General features: G+C 45.2%; 2 protein-coding genes across 2 annotated transcripts in view; one reads left to right on the top strand and one right to left on the bottom strand.

The window, feature by feature from the left end:
* GABRB3 (gamma-aminobutyric acid type A receptor subunit beta3) overlaps positions 1 to 22,642 on the bottom strand; it is a 258,047-nt gene that overhangs the window by 180,448 nt on the left and 54,957 nt on the right. The window lies entirely within an intron of this gene.
* The window catches only part of GABRA5 (gamma-aminobutyric acid type A receptor subunit alpha5), a 73,544-nt gene continuing 63,089 nt past the window's right edge, over positions 12,188 to 22,642 (top strand). Inside the window, exon 1 of the mRNA XM_084841779.1 lies at positions 12,188 to 12,288. Coding sequence (XP_084697905.1) covers positions 12,203 to 12,288 — 86 coding nt within the window. The 5' untranslated portion in view covers positions 12,188 to 12,202. The remainder of the gene's footprint in view (positions 12,289 to 22,642) is intronic.

Here is a 22,642-nt window from a genome sequence, read left to right as displayed (position 1 = left end):
AATTTATATGGAGGAGAAGGTGAAGATTTCCTTTCCAGGAGCATAAGGCGACTGCAATTCTAATCTGGTGTCCAGTGTATACTATGAGCATTTCTACACGTGGCTGTTATTGCATGCTCTTTATTGCCATTCACGGAGGTTTGTGGGTCCTTTACATGACGTTGTCAGCCTCCAGAGTGTCTCCTGTGCTTTTTGAGCTTAATCCCACTTTTAAAAAGATCAGAGATAAGATGAAATAACATTTAACCCAAAATATCGGCAGCCGCTAGATGGTACTGTTTCACTGAACACTTTAGAGCACTGCTGAGAAGAGAAGTTTGCAATTCCCAGTCATGTGCTAGCTGTCTAATGAGCCCATCATGATCCCCCAAAGAAATGGAAGCAAAAGCCACGGTAAGGCTGCGGGATTTTTCCTTAATGTAGAGACGCTGTATGGCTACTTGATAGGTTGCCCACGATGACTGTTGTTGTTGTTGTTGTTGTTTAAACAGCACTGCTGCTGTGCTTTTAACAGCACCTTTACCTGTGTGCCTTAGCTGGTAACATGTTGTGTCCATGTTGTGAAAGTTTCTTCTGCTGACCTGTGCAGGTCAAGCTCCTGTTAAAGGCAAATGAGCAGGGCAGATTTTTTTTCTAGTTAATTGTGGCAACCATACTGCACATTCCACAGAAGTGTGAAGGAGCCCCATGCGCATGCAGGTGCATACATGTAGGCCTCCTCCACACAAGCCCTGGGCACATCTGTAGGGCCCCAACATGTTGCAGAGTTGAGAAAAGTGGCTCCAACAAAAATTTCCTCCGTCCTTTTGTTTTGGGGACCTGGCCAGAGGGTGTGTCAGTGGCAGGAGGTGTGGCTTACAGGTGCTATCCTGCTACCCCCTCACAAGTCTTGTAAATGCATGAGGAAGATTGTCTGAACATCCCCGCCCCTGACAGAAATGCAACTCCTGCAGTTTCCTCAGCATGGAGGTGCAATGATGGCAAATGTAGGGCACAATCCTATGCATGTAGGGTGCAATTCTATGCATGTTTAGACAGAAAAAGTCCTACAATTCCCAGCATTCCCCAGGCAGCATGTCTGGTGGGGGGGATGCTGGGAGTTGTGGGACTTTTTTCTGTCTAAATGCATAGGATTGCACCTTTATTGAACTTTTCCCTATCATGTGCCTGCTAAAACTACATTCTACAGCATCTGTCAAAAATGAACATAGCAACACCCTTGCTTATAAGGAGCAGTTAGATGGAAGAAGGTTATCTCCTGAAGAAATTCCCTTTCAGTGAACCAAATCTACTCCAACATATCTACTGTATTACCCCAAGATCCATTCCTTTCCACCACCATCTAACCAAATTTCTAGGTGGATAGAGATTTTGCCAGGGGTGACTTTTTCTGTTTTATGGATTTCCAATTTATTTAAAATCTTTATATCTGGAGTGAGAAACCTGTGGTACTCCAGATATTTTTGGACTTCACCTTCCATCAGCTCCTGCAAATATGGCCACTGATCAGGGATAATGGGAACTATAGTGTAACAACAGCTGGAAGGCCACAGGTTTTCCACCACTGATTTATAAGCTGTTTTCCCAGAATAGACCAAAGCAACGCTGCAGTGATGGAGGGAAATTATACCCAGCAAACTCACAAATATGAAAGTGCCACTGCATACACCTAAAACTCTTGTAGGCTTACCAAGTCTTTGCCTGCTATTGTGGCCTTGCATACCAGGGGGACACAGGCACAGCTTTTCCTCATGCATTATGATAGGAAAAGCCTGACTTGGTGAATTTCTTCATGTCAGGCTGTGAAAGGCACAGGGCCAAGAAAAAGTCTGGCAATCATGAGCTGAGGATCTAGACCATTTGGATATCCCCTGATCATTGGAGGGGGGCGGGATGAGACTGTACTAGCCTTCCTCAAACTGGTGCCCTCCAGATGTTTTTGACTACAATGTCCAGCATTCTTGACCATCAGTCATTCTGGCTTGGGCTGATCAGAATGCACCAGGTTGGGGAAGGCTGATGTACTGTATTCTACCAATATATACAGAATACCATGATATCTAGGAAAAGCTTTATTTGAAACTTGCAAATCACAAAGCTGGAAAGACAGATAATGAAGCAAAACCTTAGCATAGGAGTGGGCAACACAAGACGCAGCACCACATATGCCTCCCCATGGCCCTGAGCGTGGCCCCCACTACCACCCCCATGCCACCGAAATTGGATGGTAGCAGCAAAAATGATCAGTGGTTGCCACTGAAATCCAATGACAAACTGCTACAGGGACTCAAAAGTGCCAATTTTAGCTTGCTTTAAAATGAAATATTGCCCTTTTGAGACTCTGTAGCATTTCGCTACAAATTTGGCAGCAAAGTGATGGGTTTTTTGCTGGTGGTGCCGCAGCAGTGGGAGCAGGTGGGGTGGGGTTCTGGGAGGTGGAAAGTGGTCCTTGGATCAAAGTTGCCCACTTCTCCTGTGGAGGTTTACATAACAATCCTGATCTATTATCACAACTGCCTTAAGTAGAATTTATATCAGTAACTTTTTGTTTTTAAATGGTAAGACAGCCCCATTGTTTCATTTCCAGCTCCAGTAAAGTGTAGAACTTGTTGCCCTCCAGATGTTGTTGGACCACACTCCCATCAGCCCTCACCATTGGCTATGCTGGCTAAAGCTGATGGGAACTGGAGGGCCAAACTTGCCAACTGCTGGTTTGAGTATCAGGAGATGAGGCCAAAGTGTGGTGCAGTAGAATGACCAGATGAAAAGGATGGAGTCCTGTGTCTTTAACAGGTGGGTAAAAGAGGAAATTTCCATTGGAGCAGCTTTTCTCACCTCCGCAACATCATGGGTAAGTAAGAAAACCTGCACCTGTTGACACATTTTCATTTACAAAACTATTCAAGGTAAAAAATAAAAGAAGCCCTTCTCTTTTGTGGCTGATGACGTTAGTCTCGGGTAAATAGTTTGAAAACTAACTCCTGTTGCTCTTCAAAATGTACACCCCATTATGAATAAAACATTTGCAGATCTATTATATCATAGCAAAACAGCTGTCACCAGCTACTTTATAATGCAACCATTGAAACATAATGGAAATATAAATATACCGCTCAGAACCAATAGGCCAAAGCCATTCAGGCATGGTAATCTCTCATTTGCGCTCATGTGTTTAATGTATGAGTGTTTTTCACCTAGGCCATACATTTTTTTTCCTCCCCAAGCAATAAATAACCAGTCATAAATGCCTAAGTAAAACCCAGAATAATATTTTACCTCTAGGATTGGAAATAATAATTGGATGAAATCCAATGAAATGCATGTAGTATTTCCGTCAACAATAAACCGCCTTTTGTCTTTTGCTTGTTTATTGTCAAAATTATGGGGGGGGGACACACCTACACAGCTCTAAAAGACCTCAGCACAGAACAGATCCTTGACACTACAGGCAGAGTAAGTGCTCCCCCATCAGTTCAAATAACCTCACTGGTTTCAGCAGTAGGTCTGCTGAGTAAAGCCTTCTGTTATGTTAGTTCTGGGTTCTATGGAACTATGGTACCCTCTAATGGTTCAGTTACCAACTGCATACAATGATGTGTCACGCATCCTCCTAAATAACAGGAGGAAAATGCTGACTGAACAGATGGGGTTTAGCATTGTGTGCCTGTAAGCTGGTATTTCTCATAGCAAGCACAATTTCCTAAAATTAAATTGATATTTATCAAATGTTCCCTTTTGCAGTAGGATGCACTTTTCCATTTTCTTTCAAGAAGTTAAAAAATCTACATGCTCCTTGATGTTAGATTGCCATCCAGTTTCTTGCTAACGATTTCTCTCTTGATTTGGTCAAATTAATATTCATCTCAACCATGTGCTCTGCAGAAAAGATCTGACACATTAAAAGAAGTGGATGTTGGACTAGATCAAAGTTGAAACTGGAGCTGGGAACTAGACAATGGGGCTGTCTTATAATTTAAAAACAAAAATTCTAGGCCAGTGTCCTTATTTTTAATTTTTATTTAATGATGAGATTTTTTTTAAAAAAATTACTATCTCATCTTGATGCTTATTTAACCTACATTAAAAATCTAGGGTAAAATAAAAGCTCTGATTTAAATCTATAAAGGGAAGGAAAATCTCATTAAAGGTTGAGACAATATTCTCATCTCAGCTTATTTTGGACAGGTACTTTGGAACATAGAAAGCTATGCTGTAATTAATAAGGTCAAAAGTGTTTTCCTCATTAGTGCCAAAGAAGGACAGATAGGATCCAATATGACGCTTTTATTATCTTCCACTTTTATGCCTGGAGAGAGTTTTGAATAACATAGGAATTTGCCACCTTATCAACCGAGCTGTCTCAATAAAAGTATGTATCAACTTTAAATGAATGTGCATTCATAACCCATTGTCAGTCCCGCACTTGCAGTGTTTGCAACCCAGTGACCCAGCATCACTGCAGACCATGCTAATGATCCAGTCACAGATTGGCTAGAATCCAGGATGGAGTTAGGCAAGCTTAAACCAATTGGTATCAATCGGCTTTAAAGCAGGCCTAACTCTGGGTTGGGTTGTGGCATTATGCTTGTTGCTTGGTAATTACAGCTATCACTTTGTTACACCAATGTGTGAAACTGCTATCATGGGTCAGCTACCTTGGGCAGTCTCTCTTCTCACTTCAGGCAATTATGTAACAATGGAAGAAAGTGGGAAAGAAAACTGTGACACTGACTGTAACCATCATTTTAACTGTCGTTCTCACACACACGACCAGCGTGAGCTTTCCTTGAAGATTACAAAATTGGGCTTTAAACTGTGCTGCCTTTGTGGCTTTTCATTCAGTCCATACTTGGCCTAGTTCGTAATCCCAGTAAAGGTTCTGACATTACCTGTAACACATCATAGATCCATCCTATGTGTTGCTGTTCTTTTTTTCCTTTCTTTCATAAAGGAATTATTGCTCCATTGCCCTAAGCTATAGTATCCAAATAAGGTATATTATCTGGAGAATAATGAGGAGGAGGATGTTAGCTGTCTTGAGCACCATTTTATGGTAGAAAGGCAGGATAATTAATAAATAAATAAATAAATAAGCAAGCAAGCAAGCAAGTAAATAAATAAATAAAACATACTTTACTGTCTGGCATTTTTGAGATCAACCTGTTATTTTAAAAGAAATATCAATGTATCAACCTGCCTTTCTCCTCCCCCCCTCTCCCTCCTTCTCTCCCCCCCCCCTTTTAAACATTGTATAGTTTCAGTTCATATTGCGAACATGAACTGCACATATTGATGCCAGGCTTTTGTTTTTTTCATTTTACACAGATTTACAGCATTCTTAATGTCTTTAGAATGTCTTCTGAATATGTAACACAAGCAAGATACTTACTGTTCAAAATTGTTGCACTTTCTTATACGAGTGGCCATTTACATTATATTATTTATAATTGTTCATCCATATAGAAGACTCTGGGTCAAGTATTACATTAGGGCTGCAATCCTATACCCACTTACCTGGGAGAAAGCTCAATGGGCTTTACTTCTGAGTAGACATGTATAGGATTGCACTGTAAAATAATGTAACAGAAGCAACCTTAACAAGTTGTGCTAGCTGAGCTGATGGAGTAAATGGAAAAATTTATTAGCTTGATGCCTGTATCTGTTAGCAGAAGGAAACAACAACAGAACAGTAAATGAAAGCTGTAAGAAGCAGAGGCACCAAAGTGAAGCCCATTTAGTCCTAAGAAGAAGAAATTGGCATGGCCTGAATTCTGTGGCTAGTGTATAAGGGATAATATTCATCATTCAACTCTCCTTGTTAAAAATAGACAGGCTGTCCAAGAAGAGATTACCTTGGCTGTCTTTGGGGAGATTGATGAAGAAGTGGCCATAAGATGTATATGCTGGAAAAAGGAGTTAAAGTTATAGTATTTTTTTTTTAATCATTTCATCTCCATTTACTACAAATGAGGTGCATATGTGCTCCTATTAAGCTTCCTCCACTGAAACATGTAATGGGACAAGATTCTTGCAAATGTAGTAGTTGTAGAGAGGAGGGCACTTTTAGCAGGCACAATTGGTCATGTTGGAGGATGGGGGACAAAATAGGCACCTCCTGAAATTCCCTCCCATTTCCCACACTCACAGGGCAGCCCTGTGCATGTTTACTCAGTGGGGTTAAATGCTTTAAGGCTTTAATGTTTAAAGCCTTAAACATTAACAGCCCTTGAGGCCTACACCGTTCTGAAAGCTGTGTGTACCTCACTGTTTTCAGCCTTCCAAGGGGAGTGGGATTTTTAGCCACTGATTTAAGCGAAGGCAGCATTTTTCACAGGAACCCCTGACAGGCACTGTGAGGTTGCTTAGTGTTTGCCCGGTATCCAAACCCTACACCCTCAGACAAAAGGCTACTTTTGACCTAAGAAGGGATTCCCAGTGTATGGAGGCTCTTTCAGAGCAGCAGCTCCTTCTGTGAAGAGTGTGGTGGGGCTTTCTTGAAAGGGCTCCACCATCTCATACTGCCAATATTTGGCCCACTTCATATTATCCATCCACTTGGAAAGTCTTCTCACCAGAAACAGAGACATCTGTCTTATACTGAGTCAGACCCAGTGGAGGCTAGTGGCTCCAATGTCAGTGGGGTGGTAAATCTGCTCTGGGTTTCAGTCAGAACTCTAAAGGAACTATCCAAGGTGCTGAACTCCATTTGGGGGATAGGGTGCAGCACTTCGGATAGCTCCTTTAGAGTTCTGGCTGGTTCTGACTGAAACTCAGAACAGATTCATCACTCCACTGACATCGGAGTGGCCAGCCTCCACGGGACACACCTTGTTCAATATGGTCTACATCAGCCTTCCCAGACATGGTGCTCCTCCACAACTCCCAGGATTCCTAACCACTGGCTATGCTGGCTGGGGCTGATCCAGAGGGCACCAGGTTGGGGAAGGCTGGTCTATCCTGGCTGGCAGCAGTTGTCCAAGGTTTCAGAGAGGGGTCTTTCCCATCCCCACCTGGAGATGCCGGGGATTGAACCTGGGACCTTCTGCATGCAAAGCAGCGGCTCTGCCACTGAGCTACAGCCTCTCCCCAGCATGGAGAGCTTCTTCCTGGGGCCTTCTAGCACTAGCCTTTGGGACTTCTACACAATGGGGCCAATCTATTTAGCCATCTGTTTCCCTGCATTTTAGGGCAGCCTTCCCCAACATGGTGCCCTCCAGATGTTTTGGACTGCATCAGCCCCCGTTAGCATGGTCAGTGGTCAAGGACAATGGGAGTTGTAGTCCAAAACATCTGGAGGGCACAAGGTTGAGGGAGATTGTTCTATGGGCTACCTGGAGACAGTACAACTTCGAAGCAACAGAAGGCAGCACCCATGAGATGCTCAGGTGAACAAGAAGGTCAGACCTGGGAGCAGCATTCATTGTAGCAGCATTTGCCCCTGCAGGATCCCAGGCAGAGGGCCACAGTGAGACTCAGGGTCAGGGCAGGCAAGTGAGGGGAGGAACAGTGTGTCCAAAGGGAGAACCAGAAGCAAGGGAGAAGGAGGGAATGGAAGAAATGACAGGAGTTAGGAAGCGCAGTATAGGGACTGCTGAGGAAGGGATTGGGAGTGGCAAAGGGTGACTGCAGAGGGAGAAGCAACTGGAGGTGTTGTATTAGCACTGCCAAGGGAGGGATCAGTGGCCAGGAGTATGGAAGTCACTGTTCTTGCACAGCCCTAAGAAATCTACAACACCAAGCTAGCTTGCGTCCTAATCTCAGATGTGCAATATGTGAAGGTAGGCCAAGGAAGGAAATGCAATCTGTACATGCACAGAAGCACTCCTCTATTTTTCCTTCAGAGGTTGTATGGCCTCAATTCCCACCCCCAACCCCCATGGTTTTTTTGCCTCCCCACCCCACCCTCTTCATGGAGCTGAAATCAAGCTTCATGTCAGGATGATGAATTAAGTCCTGTTGCCATGATTGGGGGGGCAAGAGCAACTCTGCTAAAGACACTGATCAGGCCTGTGTGAAGGGTGCTATCCTGCCATTGCATTGCAAAGCATGACGATAAGGTTGGATGCTTCTCCTTTTAAAAGCAATGGTCTAGTCCCCATGGCTGCAGGGGTGGGGGGAAGAAACTAAGCTGGGACATGGACGCAATGCCACGGGGAATCTCAGAGGCTGGGGTTGGGGGTGGAGGTGTTGGGCTGGATCTCCTGTGCTCAGGACGGGGGCAGGGTGGGGGGACTCCATAGCCTGCATAACTCTTTGCTCCTCTCCACATCTAGCAGAAGCTGAATAAATGTTGCAACCTAAGAAATGGTGCACAACCTTGCTTAAATCCAGATGAGCACAATGCAAGGTGCAAGTGTAATTTACAGCCTAAACCTACTAATGTTTACTCTGACTCAGTCTTACTAAATTCAATGGGATTTCTTAGGAAGCATGCTTGGGATTGCATCTTTAGGATCAGAAATTTTGTGCCCCCCCCCCCAATATAGCATCCTTTTCTTATTTCCCATCCCCGGGGTTCTTCCCTGTCTCATCAGACACAGAGAACTTTGGATTCCCTTTAGTGAATGTATTGTATCCCATCAACCCCTTTTCCCTCCCTTCATCATGCGATGTTGCTGCTGTGGTATGTCAACTCCCCCGCCCCACCCGCCCCGCCACTCCCAGGGTATGCCTTCTGTAACCTCCTTCCCCTCCCCCCCAAGAATTGAGGGGTGGGGAGTTAAACCCCAATTCAGTAAAGCCAGTGGCAAAAATCTGTTTTCAAGGTATCTGAAACACGTCCTCTGTTATTACCAGTTAATACTGCCTTCTTACATCCCTTTTATTATCCTGCGTTTACACCTCAAGGCTTCTTCATGCCTTGCGCAGTTCTTGGGTACACATACATTATTTTCTGTCCACATGTGTAATGACTATGTTTGCCAACGTGTATGCCGCAGGTCTGCTGGAGAAGACTCTTGCGAGTCCCCTGGACTGCAAGGAGGTCAAATCAGTCAATCCTAAAGGAAATCAACCCTGACTGTTCATTGGAAGGACAGATATTGAAGCTGAAGCTCAAATATTTTGGCCACGTAATGCGAAGAGAAAGCTCCCTGGAAAAGACCCTGATGCTGGGAAAGACTGAAGGCAAAAGGAGAAGGGGACGGGGCAGAGGATGAGATGGCTAGATAGCATCACTGATGCAATGCATATGAACTTGAGCACGCTCCGGGAGAGAGCGCAGGACAGGAAGGCCTGGCGTGCTATGGTCCATGGGGTCACGAAGAGTCGGACACGACTGAACGACTGAACAACAACAACAATGCCGCAGGTACCCATGCTAAGGAACCAGGATCGTCCATGGCTCATTGACCAAAGCAGGTTTACTCAGAAGTAAATTCCACTGAGTTCCTTAGTAGGTGGGTAGCATTTGCCACCCTAGTGGTGGCATACATTTGCCACAGCAAAAAACCCCGACGCAGTCCTAAGTCTCGTGAAGGCAAACAAGAACTAAAAGGCTACCTGGAAAAGGTTACCAGCATTCCTTTTATAATGACAGGTATATCTGCATATGCACAGTGTACAGCCACGTTTTCCCAAAGTTCTGAAAATCCCCAGTCCAGTCCGGTGGAGCTAAGCGATCCGCAGCCCAGCCCAGATAAACTAGGTCTTCCTCCACGTTCGGCCGTGAACAGCACAAGGCAGCCATTGCCTTGGGAATCCCCCTTCCTAGAAACAGCACCACCCCAGAAGCGCTGGGCTGGCAGCCCTGAGTCCTGCGCGTAGGAAGGGACGCAGTGATTAATATGGGCTATTTCTGCCACGCGTGCAGCGGCCTCTGCTGGCGTACAGCTGCTTGGCAGCCGTTCCGCTACATGCCGAGGAGAAGCCATGTGGAGGATACGGGGGAAAGAAGACTAGGGGAGTCGGAGAAGGTCTGCGGGGGGAAGAAAGCGAGAAAAGAACGGAAATCGCCGCGCGGCCTCGGAAAGCTGCTTGGATCTTAACCACTGACGCCCTCCAGGGTTTCCTTCTGGGGAGAGGCGGTTTTATTCCCAGCAGCCTGGATTCCCTCGGCATCAGCCCGAGCAGCTCAGAGAGATCGGAGGCGAGGGAGGCGAAATCCACACGGAGGTGCTTCCTCCCCAGCAGTCGGTAAGCCGCTCGATTTCCCTAGCCCCGCTGTATGGAGTCGCCGTAGGATTTGCGCAATTCCCTCGGGGATGATGGCTACCAAAGCGGGGGAGCGGATCGACCGACCGGAGGAGAGTAGGCAGGACATACGCACGAGAGAGCCCCGTGGCTGTCCTCCGCTGGAGGCAACGGACACGGCGGGGCTGGGGGAAGAGGCCACCGCAGGTCGCCCACAGCCAAACTTCGCTGCCCGGCCCGGCGACTCCAAAAGGGACCCGCCGGCGTTGGCGCCCCTCGGGCTGCCGCAGCCGCCGGGATCGCTGGGTGATCCGGTGGCTGCGACGGCGGTGCTGGTGCGCGGGGAGGCGCGTTTGCTCCCTTCGCTCGCGAAGTCTGGGAGAGGAGACGCCGGGCGGCTCGGCTGGCCAGGGCGATGGGCGGCGGCGGCGGCGGGAGGGAGTCGCGCTTCTGCTCTTTCGCGGGAGTTTGCGGGAGTTGTGCGCGCGCGGCGGGGGCAGCGGGAGGCTCGGCAGAGGCGAGCCGGCGCCGGATCGGCTTCACTGCGGCGCGCGGCGCTCGGTGCGGCAGGAGCGGCGGCGGCGGCGGCCACTGCAAGACCCCCGAAGGCGCCTGCTGCCGGGGCCGCATGCGTGGATCTGGCTGCGGGTGCGGCGGCTTCTTGGGGCGGGCGGCGCGGGGCGGCGGGGCGCCCGGGCGAGGCCCGCGGGGCCGAGGGGCGCCCGGGTTCCGCGCCGGAGCCGTGGGAGCGGCGGCGGCCGGAGGCAGCCGCCCGCTGCGGCTCCGCAGTGCCCTCTTTCTCCGGCCGAGCGAGGGGCGCGAAGGGGAAGAGGCCCCGGAGGAGCGCGGTGTGTGCGGGACCAGCGCGTGTGGCTCGAAGGCGGGAGAGCGCCGGGGAGAGGCGGCCGAGGCGGCCAGGAGGGGGCTTCGTGCATCTGCGCTCAAGTTCATTTTTTCGATAAAAGAAAAGGGAAAGGGCCGCGTTCCTCGCCCCTTGTGTTTGGTTGTCGCCTGGACATTTCTGGGGATTGATTGACGGCCGCAACCCCCGGCCGCCCGCCCACACGCGCGCACACACACTTCTTCCGTGGCCAGCCTAGAGCGCCTTGCATGCCCCGATGGAGTGCACATTCTTGTAAGACTCAGGTAGACAAGGAGCGAGGGGGAACTGCCTTGAAAGGCTGCTTTCTTTCGCCGCCTCTGTCTGTCTGTCCATCCATCTACCTACAGTCAGGGAAGGGCGAGCGATTTCCCTCAAACACAGCCCTGATTAGCTTTTGGAATCACGCAGGCAGGCAACCACCCAAGGCACGCCAGTCTGTCTTGCAAGCAGGTACTGTTGTCATGCCTCCCGCACAAGCCCCCTCCCGCGTAGCTGTGCCTTAAAACAAATGAGGCCTTTGCTTTACTTCGGGCACTTCTCTGTATTGGCACCCTGAATTTCACTTTATATTAGCTAGCTTCTTGCTGTTTCAAAAAAATAATAATAATAGGTAAGACAAAAGAATGATTCCATTTGGGAAAAGGGCACACACACACACACACACACACACTATGCGCGTAACAATGCATTAAAAAAAAACAAGTCTTAAGTGTATATTCTGCAGTATTTATACATTTGTTTGTAATGGATGTTCCAGTGTGAACAGTGTGGATTTCTTACTATCCAGGTTGATTTCTAGAACAGAGATCAGATTACCATTTATATTGATACATTTATGGAAAGTAATTCCATTATAGAAATTAGTTGCAGCCCCCAAAGATTCCCAGTACGCTAGGGTCCCATTGTCCAAGCAGCTCAGGAAATCTGAATTCATTTGTGCATCCTTCATGTAGAGAGAGATGCTCACACAACCTTATGTAAATTCTTAATGAATTTAGAGTTATTGGAATATCCCCTCTGTGGGTCGGACAAATGGTACACTGGGTATTGCTTGATATCTGACCTGTTTCATGTCTTAAGTTAACACTTGTGTATTTCTGCCTCCCTTGTCTGCTGCAGCTTCAGAACAAAGGTGGCAAAGGTACACCCCTGCGAAGTCAGCTGCTTCTATTAATAATTTCACTGGGAATGGACAATGGGATGGTCTCTGGTTTTATCATGATCAAAAACTGCTTTCTGCTCTGCATTTCCATGAGTTTAGTCAGTCATTTTGGGTAAGTTACCACAAGTTTTTTTTAACTATTTTTTATTAAACTTTACATGTTTACTTAAAGTGTTTTTAAAGGGTTTTGTGAAAAATTGTAAATGAAAACCATAAACTGTTCAAAAAAGAGTCCAGAGGAAACATACTAATGCACACCTGATATTAAGACAATCAATATCATATCGATGTCAAAATGTTGGATTTGGAGAGATCTGGATTGTGTCTTGAGCAAAGCATTGGCCTCAGTTTTCCTATCTGTGAAATAGCAACAATATGAACCTAATATATAGGGATGTTCTGAGATCAAGTAAGAGACAAATTGTAAAAACGTGGCATATTAAAAAAAATAAATAAATCTATGAACGTCATTGTTATTGGTGGTGGCGATGGTGGTAGTAGCAGTATACCCAGCTGTATGGTATATATTGAGAAGGGGATGTGAATCAATCAGGACACTGTGTAGTTATAGCAAGGAAAGTAGATGCATGAGTGACTTGCTCATTTGCTTTCCCTGCTCCTGCCGTACCATCCAGAAGGGCAATGAATGGATTACTGAGATGCACGTGTTCCCTGTGTTTGTGTATCACACTGCAAGGCAGCAAAGCAGATGTACTCATTCCTCCTTCACATGTTGCCTAGAAGTGGGAGTCACTTGCACACCCACCTTCTGTTGCCTCCAAAGATGGACAGAGCTGCTCCCAGTAATTGAAATGGGGGGACACGACTAAAAATGTGCACCCCCGTAGTCAAATGGACCACCCCCTTTTGAGTTTGGCTGGGCCCCTCTTCATGCTGGGCCAGTGTCAAAATTCCTTCCTCCACTGTTCCTCTGCTTTCACTAGTGGTGCAGTTAGGTAATATTAGACTCTGGACTTAATGGTCTTACGAAGTCCTCCTCCATAGATGGTAATGTGTATTATTTCAAAATGTGGCAAGTGAGCCCTGCTGCATTTGAGGCCCTCCTACTCAGCAGGGCCCTGGACCTCTGCCCCAAAGCCTTTCCTTGATGACACCATTGACTCTTCTTGTCAGTTCCCATACACCCTCCAAGGGGAAAGCGGAGGGCGGGAGAGCAGGGCCTCTCCGCCACAAATGACACACTCTGTGAAACTTTTCCCTTGTATCATGGGTCTTGACTGCAAGCCACATGGTCCCTTGTCTCCTGCCTTGCACTGGCTGGCACCCCACCCCCCTTGATCTTCCCCGAAGTAAGGGGTTTTTTTCCTTAGGGAAAGGCGTGGAGGCTGACAGGGAGAGAGTGAGAAAGTGGAAGAGGCAGGGAAATTTGGAGGATGGAGTGAGAATCGGGCTACTTGACTGTTCCAAGTTGTTGTTGTTTTTGACCTACACCATTGAGATTTCTCAAGTGTTTGACTCAAACAGTCAAGCAGACCAACTGATTTATGGGCTGAGCAGGTGGGTGCTCACCCATTCCTGGTTAAGAAGAGTCAGGCTTGTGTTGTAGTATTTCAGTGTGCTGGGATCACAGAAGTCAGCATGACTGTATCAGTCACCTGAAAGAAAGATTCCCAATAGGTTTCAAGGGCTAGGAAGCAGAAATAGCAGAAGCAGAAATGCTATTATAGCACTGAACAGTAAAATTAATGTCTTCTTTTTTTAAAGAACCGTTTCTGTTCTCACTAGTAAGTCTTTAAAAGTACAGGAAAATATAGTCATTTTTGTTCTGAGGACTGATCCTTTCATTTAACAGTTTCCTGCAGCCTTTCCCAACCTGGTGCCCTCCAGATGTGTTGGACTAAAACTCCCAGCATCCCCCAGCCAGCCTTTCAGAAGTTTACTGTGTGCTTCTGAAACCATAGACTCATTAGCTGGTCTTCAGGCAAGCTGCCCACTCTGAGCTGCAGTCCCCCATTTAAAATATGGGAATCAAACTGCCCTGTGTTATAGGATTGTTAAAAAGATTGCTAGCAGTGGGACCTATTCAAGCAGACATGCATTGGATTTGACTGTCTGTTAACATAAAATGCTGTGAAGTCTTTTCTAAAGGCTAAATGTTATTTCTTCCTATTAGCCTGAGTCCTACTATTCTATTTGGGAAATAGGCAATTTTTGAACTCTCTTCTAATTGACACTTTTCACAAACTCATTAGGGAATATCTCAATTGTGTGATATAAAGGAAAGGACTTAGAAATGTTGTTTTTAATCCAAAGTCGCTACATTTAGTTGCTCTGGTGTTTTTGCAATTAATGGTGTAACCCCAGTGGATTTTAATGAGAATGTCAGTTTTAACAAGAAATATATTCTAGATGTTTTCACTTTTAAAATACATCATCATAATTTCCTCAGAACTTGGTAGAACTCTTATTTTAAGAAAACAGTGTAGTAGTAAAGATCAGCCAAATGCTGGGTTCCATATAACAACCAAGCCAGATGTTGCAGACATTTAGATCTCAGCACCTCGACTATGAAGAAGCAAAGATCTTTTCATTGTATCTGATCCATCCTCAGTTTTTCATCTGCTGAAATCACAGAACCAACTGAAACTGGTTAAAATAGAAGCTAAATGTCTGGGCATTATTATCTCAGCAGGAACTCATAGTAGACCTTAATGGAAAGAGCATCATGGTTGAGATGAGATGTACTGAGGCCAAGGAGCCAGAAGCAAGGGTTGGGTCACTGGAGCAACTAGGATGTACACCAATGTGATCACTCATCCCAGCTGAAAGCAACTTGTTGGCCTGGTTGCCTGAGTGTCCAGGACACTTGTCAGATGTTCCTATAAGGAGGGAAGTCTTGCAGTAGTTCAGGGAGCTGGGAGGAAACAGGTATAGCAGGAACAGAGATTTGGAAGAAAGGTGGTGGCTGGAGCTAGGAGGACGCCCTGTATCATTCCCAAGATCATACTGGACTAAAGGAGGAGAAGGGGTGAGAGTGAGGCCAACACTATCCCTCATGTTTGAGGCTTTTGTCAAGGGAGCAGTGATGGGTTTGGGCCCAACACAGAGGAGGAGAAGGAGTCAGCCAGGTCCCATTCATACCATTATATGACTACAGACCTAAACTGCTTTAATAGTCATTCTGTTTGCCCAGGGAACTCTGGGAATTGTAGTTCTGTGCAGGAGGTTAGAGATCTCTTGTAGAGACTTCTTCACACCCTCACTACACTACATTTCCCAGGATTCTTTGTGGGAAGTCAGGACAGTTAAACTGGTATACAGTTGGTGTGTTTGTAGTGTGACTTGTAGACCAGCCCTCCGTCTTTGCTTTTACAAGGTGGCAGATACAAGAATACAGAAAGAAGTCCTGCTGCTTTTGCTGCTTCAAATTAAAGTACCTGAGTGTGTTGTGCATTGGCAGTGTACTAATGAGCAACATGTTAAGCTAATTGTCATTACAGGCATATTTAGCCAGGAATGAAATAAAAAGGAGGTTTGCTAACAGTTTCCAAATCATAAAAAAAAAACCTCAGAAAGAAGAGGGACAGCAATGTTTACCCTGACCCCTGAAGACTGGATGAGGTGCAGTTGTTTTAAAGCAGCTGGGAAGTAAAAGTAATTAAAAATTAGGGAAAAAATTCTAACTCTAAGAGCATATTTGGGCATGTTAGGAGTTAGGATGGGGTCGGGGGAGTGATTAGAAAGCAAACGTTTCTGTTTCTTTGCTTCTCCGACGCATTGAAATAGAGCTTTCACATCTTGCCCAAAAAGGAGAGATGCAAGCTGGAGGAAACAAGTTGGGGAAACTGCAGAAACAGGAAATGAAAAATGCTTGCCCTTCCTGCTGTGCTTGCATCATTGCCATTTCCAAAGCCACTTCAAAACACTTCAGCAATAGAGTGAGTTTTCCATTGTTAGTGTGTGTGTTAAGGAGTAGTGTCAGGAAGCTGGCAAGAAACTGGGATGGGTATATTGGCCACAGCAACAAGTTTCCGAAGTGAGGGGATGCAGCAAATCTGAGAGCTTTAGAATAGGCAGTGGCATGGGATTGGCTTTCTGGGTTCACCTGAGATCAGGAGGATTCTGGGTAGAATGGTTGTCATGTCCAGTTCAACTTGCCTGTAGTTGCTGCCTCTGGCCAGCAGCCTAGGTGGTGCAGGACTTAGGGACACTATGCCTGATCTTCAAAGATCCCAGTTTGATTCCCTTCGCACTTATTAGCTTATCTTATTTTAAAGTAAGAGGTTTGGCTAAAGCGGGGGTGGGCAGAAAGTAGATCTACAAGGGCTTTTCTACACAAAGCATTTATCATGCACTTGCCATTCCCTACTCACATTCTTTAGATGACATCATGACTCTCCAATTTAGCTTCTGTGTCTAACCGGCACTTTTGGCGCGTTTTTGTAGAGCAGGGAAAATGTGGCAATTGTGAAAGCAAAAGAAAGCACAATTTCCTCTTGTGTGTTTGCACTATTCCACTATACCACAGTGCCACCTAGAGGATATGTAGTGGAAAAGCAGGAAAGGAAACACTCCTTGCATAATATTCAGATCTCAGTTCTGTGATGAAACCAGAAGTATACAGTGGATTAATAGTGAATTAACCGGCTAGTGTAGAAAAGCTCCAAATATTTTGGACTTCAACTCCCAGCATTCCTGACCCTTGGCCATGCTGGCAGGGCTTATAGGAGTTGAAGTCCAAAACATCTGGAAATATACCTTCTGTCCACCCCTGGGCTAAAGAATCCATCTTATGAATCCGTTCCACTACTATGATTCTGAGTGCAAGTCAGCATTTTCTAAGATAGTAAACCTTGTGCCTTCTGTGTTTTATGCAGCACTGTAAAAATGAAGTGAAAATGTGTGGTTGTTCACAAGAAGGCATGCAGGTGTGTTAGAAGATGTACTGGATTCAATCCAGTGATCTGATTCTGTAGAATACCTAATTGAAGGGCCAGAACCAGGAAAAATGATCCCTCTTGTATGATTCCTGATGAAGCTTTCTCAACGAACTGGAAGAAAGTGCCATTATGAGGACTCCACCAGCCCAGCAGAGAATAGGCAGCCATTCTGCATTATGCCATTTTGTCCTTAGGGCTTTAGCAAAACAGCTTTTAAACTGGTAAAACTTGCCAAACAAATGCCCAGAATCAACTGCAGGGGTGAAGTTCCTAATTCACTGCAATGTTGGCTGTAGACTACTCAGATGCTCAGCTCTTTCTCGGCAATGCAGGGGGGTATGAAAATGTGCATAATACAGCAGAGAAATTCTGTCCTCGTTTAGCTGCGGTGTAGTAACTAGCTTGTGAAATGTTTGGGGAATCCTCAGAAATGCCATATAGATCTTCATAAGGCTTGGTCCAATAATTCTAAGCAGCATTTTCAATGTAGCCACTTGACATCTATTGTTACCATTTGTCACAGCCAGGCACTTCTGTAATTACTTTTTGTTTTATGGTGTATTTTGTAAAAGTAGTAAACTAAAATCCAATATACTATAAGTGATTCAATATATGTCCCCCCCCCCCCGCAACCCCTAGTCATTGTACAAACTAGAGATCTCTTCACTTCATAGGCTGCTGTGCAGCTAAATTCTTTGTGGCCACTAGGATAGCCTTTATTGGCCAAGAAGAAGTAGTAAAATATCAATCCTGGAAATGAATAAATACTAAGGAAGTAGAGCTGAAAGAGAGTTCATTGTAAATCTGAAATCTGTCAAAGTTTTAAAGTACTAATTTTTGGAATGCTGATTTCTAGCTAAAGCTTTAACAGTGGAGAAAGTTCCTCCCAAATTCAGTTCAGCTTTAGTTTTAGTATTACAGAAAATCATACCAAGATTATTAATGTATCTCTGTTAGTCATCAGGGAGAAGGTCTCAAAATAATGTGCAATGTGTAACATGAAAGTCACAATAAGGATAAGAAGAAGAAGTGTGGGGGGACGATCCACCACTTTCAAAATCTGGCCAGCTCATGCTGGCCAGGGTGGGAGGTGGAGCAGTAGCTTTTGTCCTCTTTGTGCCAGCAGTTCTTCCCCTCCCCAACCCCCTGCCCCATTGGTTGCAAGGAAAGGGATCCCATGAAGATTGACTGGATAGGTCTGCAGATCTCCTTCTCCACATGCAACGTATTAGCATAAAGAAGAGATCACAATGGTGGTGAGATGCTAATAGTCTTTCTTCCTATAGAGGCTTCCCATACCTTAATGCAGATGCAGAGCCAAATCAATTGTTCACATGCACTGTGCCATTTTCTGAAAGACTGCATTCTCCCATGCAAGCCTACCTGGGTTTTAAGGCCTTCTGGGGAGGCCCTTCTCTCAGTCCTGCCACCATTGGAGGTAGGCTTGGTGGGCATGTGAGAGAGGGCCTTTGCAGTGGCTACTCACAGGCTCTGCAATTCCCCCTCTGTTGTCCTTCCACCAGAAAGCAAAGGTGTTTATATTCCAGCAGGCCTTTGGTCTATAAGCTGGTCTGTTGTTTAAGCAGGTTCTAATTGGCTGGGTTTTTAATTATTTCTTTATTGTGCTTGTAATTGTGTTTGTAATTTATTTGTTTTGATTATTGTTTTAATTAAGTTTTAGTACTATTCTTGGTCTTATTATTATTAGACACCTTAAGCTCCATTTTTGGGTGGAAAGGCAGGATAGAAATCAAATAAGTACATGAATGAATTAATGAATGAATGAATGAATACAATTTTCATGTACTAGGGGCTCAAATCTAGAATGTGCCCAGGATATCTTGTCAAACCACATTAGCAAACATAAAACAATATTCAAGGAACCTGTGTGTTTCAACTAAGAATGGAGATAGATCTGGGTAATAGCTGGCTTTTATATTTCAAAAATGTGTGTCGGGATCAACCTTTGTTTGTTTCTTCATCCCAGCAGTCCAAGGGACCTAGCAGAGCTTCATTTAAATGTCTGCAACCTCCTCCCACATTCTTCCTTAAGACTGTAACTAAATGTGGTTCCATGGCTTCAGCATCAGCCAGCTTTTTGCCTGCCCTCCTCTCTTGTTTTGCTTTATTTGCCATCTCGCCTAACAAAGAATTCTGGAGAACTGGAAAACTGGAAAACTTGCACATGGCGAGTCCTAAGGCAGCGTATGCCTCGTTTTAAAGAAATTGCCCCCTTTTTCTGCCACACCACCATTTTTCCCATTGTGCTAGTTATGTTGCGAAGCGTTGGTTTATTATGTCATTAGCACTAGTCCTGACACAACACTGGATATGTATATGTGCTCCAGGATGACCAGAGGATATTGCTCAGGTACCAGCCATAGTAGCTGGGAGGAAGAGAGCATTTCTTCAGTGCAGGTTCTCTACCCATTCACTTTCAAAATCTTGCTCCACTACATAAGTATTAAAAGTACTGGAGCTCTGTCCATTATTATATCTGGTTATCCTAGGCAAGAATGTATGAAAGTGAAGAAAAAAGTACATGCATGGTAGGGAGGGACACTGAGATCATAATTTTTCAGAGTTTGAATGAGTGATTGCTGCTCATGATGTGCACACATCCCACTTTTCCCACTGGTGAAAAATGTTATGCAGATTTTTGAATGGTTTAAAGACCTGTCAAACCTGTTTCATCAGAGGAAACAGTAGGACACAGGAAATGTATGTGTACACCGTGGGAAGCAATGGTTCTCTGAAGCCACTTTCAACTTTCTTAAAAACATTTGTCTGCCTTAAGCCATCCCGCCTCTTTAAGAAGATACTGTAAAATATTGCCTCTACCTCTTGTTCTTTTGTTTTGCTTCATTGCAGAGACCAAGAATCAAATTTACTCAGTGAACAAATCATTAAAAATAATAATTTTCAGAGTTCTGGCAATGTCTCTCTGCTGGTAGGAGACACTCATGACACAATTGCAGAAATATGCACTTTCTGCAGTATGTGAAATCCCTGTTTCCAGGAGTGTAGTATATGCAATAATAACAAATATCTGTGACAATAATGAATTGCTTAGGGCCTACATTTAATGTGAGGTCAAATGCAATTCTTCAGGTTTAGTCATACAAATGGAAGAAGCCCCATAGTTGAAGCCTTTGTTGACATAGGATTCTTCTCTGTTGGATATTTATGGGTGTTTTGAACATTTCAAGAAAGCTTTGCTTTAATAGCTCTAAATCAGCCTTCACCAGCCCAGTGCCCTCCAGATGTTTTGGACATCAGCTCCTATCAGCGCCAGTCTGCATGGCCAATGATCAGGAATTCTGGGAGTTGTAGTAAAAAATCTGGAGAGCACCAGGTTGAGGGATGCGGCTCTAAATACTCCCCATTACTTTCTTTCTGATATGACCAAACTGCCTTTTCTGCTGAACGTCATGGGATGGCCATGTCATGTGTCCTACTTTACAGAGGACAGTGCTCTATTTGAAGGGCTGGTTTAAAAAGAGCCACAAGGAAGGCAAGCAAGGGCCTTGAAGTTGCCCATCAAAGGTTAGCACCTGGACGAACAGGCACACAGGCCACCTGGTCACAGTATATCCCACTGTGGTGAGATGTATTTTATTTCTGTTTAGATTACAGTAATTATTTCTAAATTTGCATGTCTACATATAGACTAAGATATGCAAATTTTAGTGCAAAATCATGTCCTCTTGTGTCCTCTTTTTTGGCAATGCATCGTGGCCACCATACCCTTCAATAAAATGACATGTCTCTCTCGTCTTTCAGTGTTGCTGAACCTGTGTTACAGGAAAGGACAAGTGGGACCTGCAACAAAGTGTTGCAGTGTAGAGTGCTGCCTGTTCAGGTTTCCAGACATTCCATTCCACTCCCTGCCCCAAGAGTCAGTCAGCATTCTGTGGCCATGGAGCATGGCTGTTTTTTTTTTGGGGGGGGTAGAGTCCCCCCTAAATATTTTGTGTACTTCTGCAAACCTTGGACTTCCCCCAAACATGCTGATACCTTTGTCTTGTTCGTGGGTGGTGCCATTTTGGCTATATAAAGTTCAGCACTCAGAGAATTCAATTGCTAATGGATGTATGATTGAAGCAGATGGGGAACTACAGTGTATACCAGTCTTATACAGTAGCTAGAACAGTCATCCCTAACCTGGTGCTATCCAGAAATTTTGGACTTCTTCTCCCATCCATCCCGGACAACATGGCCAATGGTTAGGAATGCTGGGAGTTGTCATCCAAAACTTCCAGAGAGCGCCAGGTTGTGGGAGGCTGAGCTGGGATGTTTGATTCGAATGTGGTTATTCTTGGTCAGCCATGGAACTCAATGGCTGGCCTTGGGCGAGTCACTATTTCTCGACCTAACCTACCACACAAGGTTGTTGTAGCACAGCTAAAATGCTTCTCTGATCTCCGTGGAGGATATAAATGTAGTAAGTACCATTTTTTCTGAAGTTTCACAAATCTCTTCCTCCAGAACTAGGACAGAAGCAAATGCTAATTTCTGCCAGATTAAATAGGCTAGCAGGAGTGGTACAGATGGCACAACAGCTGCCGACAACAAGAAAAACAAAAACAACAGGAACATGGCCACCACCACCTAGGGGAGTCTTGTGTAACCTGGCGCTGACAATTCCTGACAATTGGCCATATTGGCTGGGGCTGATGGGAGAAAGCCTAAAACATCTGGAAGGCACCTTACTGGGGAGGGTTGACCTAGCACCAGATCTCCATGCGCAGTGATGCTTCTTCTTAGAGGACTTCCACATGTACATGCATAGATTTTGCTCCATGTACAAAGGTTTTGTCACACTGTGGGGTGCCAAAGCAGGTTGAAACTTCCCAGAGTGTGTACATCAGTGAGCTGTGTGTCATAATCCTAGGTAATGATCTACTTGTGAGTGTCATACAATGTCTTCTGCAATAATATTCTGTGTGTAAGAAACAGATAATGTGTGATGTGGCCCACAATGGATTTTCCAAATGACACTATTTTTTTTACTTAGCAACTGGAAATGATCTTTAATAACAAAGAGCTGAGGGTTCAGAGTAGTGATCACCACATTCTGAGTGCATTCAGAGGTGCTTAGTGGTGCTGGTTTGTACCAACTCACAACTGGTACCAAGTTGTGAGTTGGTTGTTGTTGTTGTTCAGTCGTTCAGTCGTGTCCGACTCTTCGTGACCCCCTGGACCACAGCACGCCAGGCCTTCCTGTCCTCTGCTCTCTCCCGGAGCGTGCTCAAGTCCATGTTCATTGCATCGGTGATGCTAATTGGTGCTACATTTACTCCAGACATGTGTACTCAACCAGTCAAGGTAGTCAGTGATTGGAACCAGATTATACATAGGGTTATTTTGGGTGCTGAGCTCTCTTTCTGAAATTGGAGAAGCTTGGAAAATTAAAAATGCTAACAGCCAAAATTTTGCACAGGTAAACATGTGCTGAATCAAGCAATTGTGCCTCTTGCCAAAACAATTTAATAGCACAATCAGTTCTGCTTCACTGAGACCATCAAAAAATGTCCAGCAAAATGAAATCTCAAAGCAGGGTGG

This window comes from Heloderma suspectum, chromosome 3 (genome assembly GCF_057233095.1).
Source record: "Heloderma suspectum isolate Gila_16-S chromosome 3, 16-S_ref, whole genome shotgun sequence".
Taxonomy (NCBI): Eukaryota; Metazoa; Chordata; class Lepidosauria; order Squamata; family Helodermatidae; genus Heloderma; species Heloderma suspectum.
Note: the sequence above shows the minus strand (reverse complement) of the source record. Positions and strands in the feature narration are given on the sequence as shown.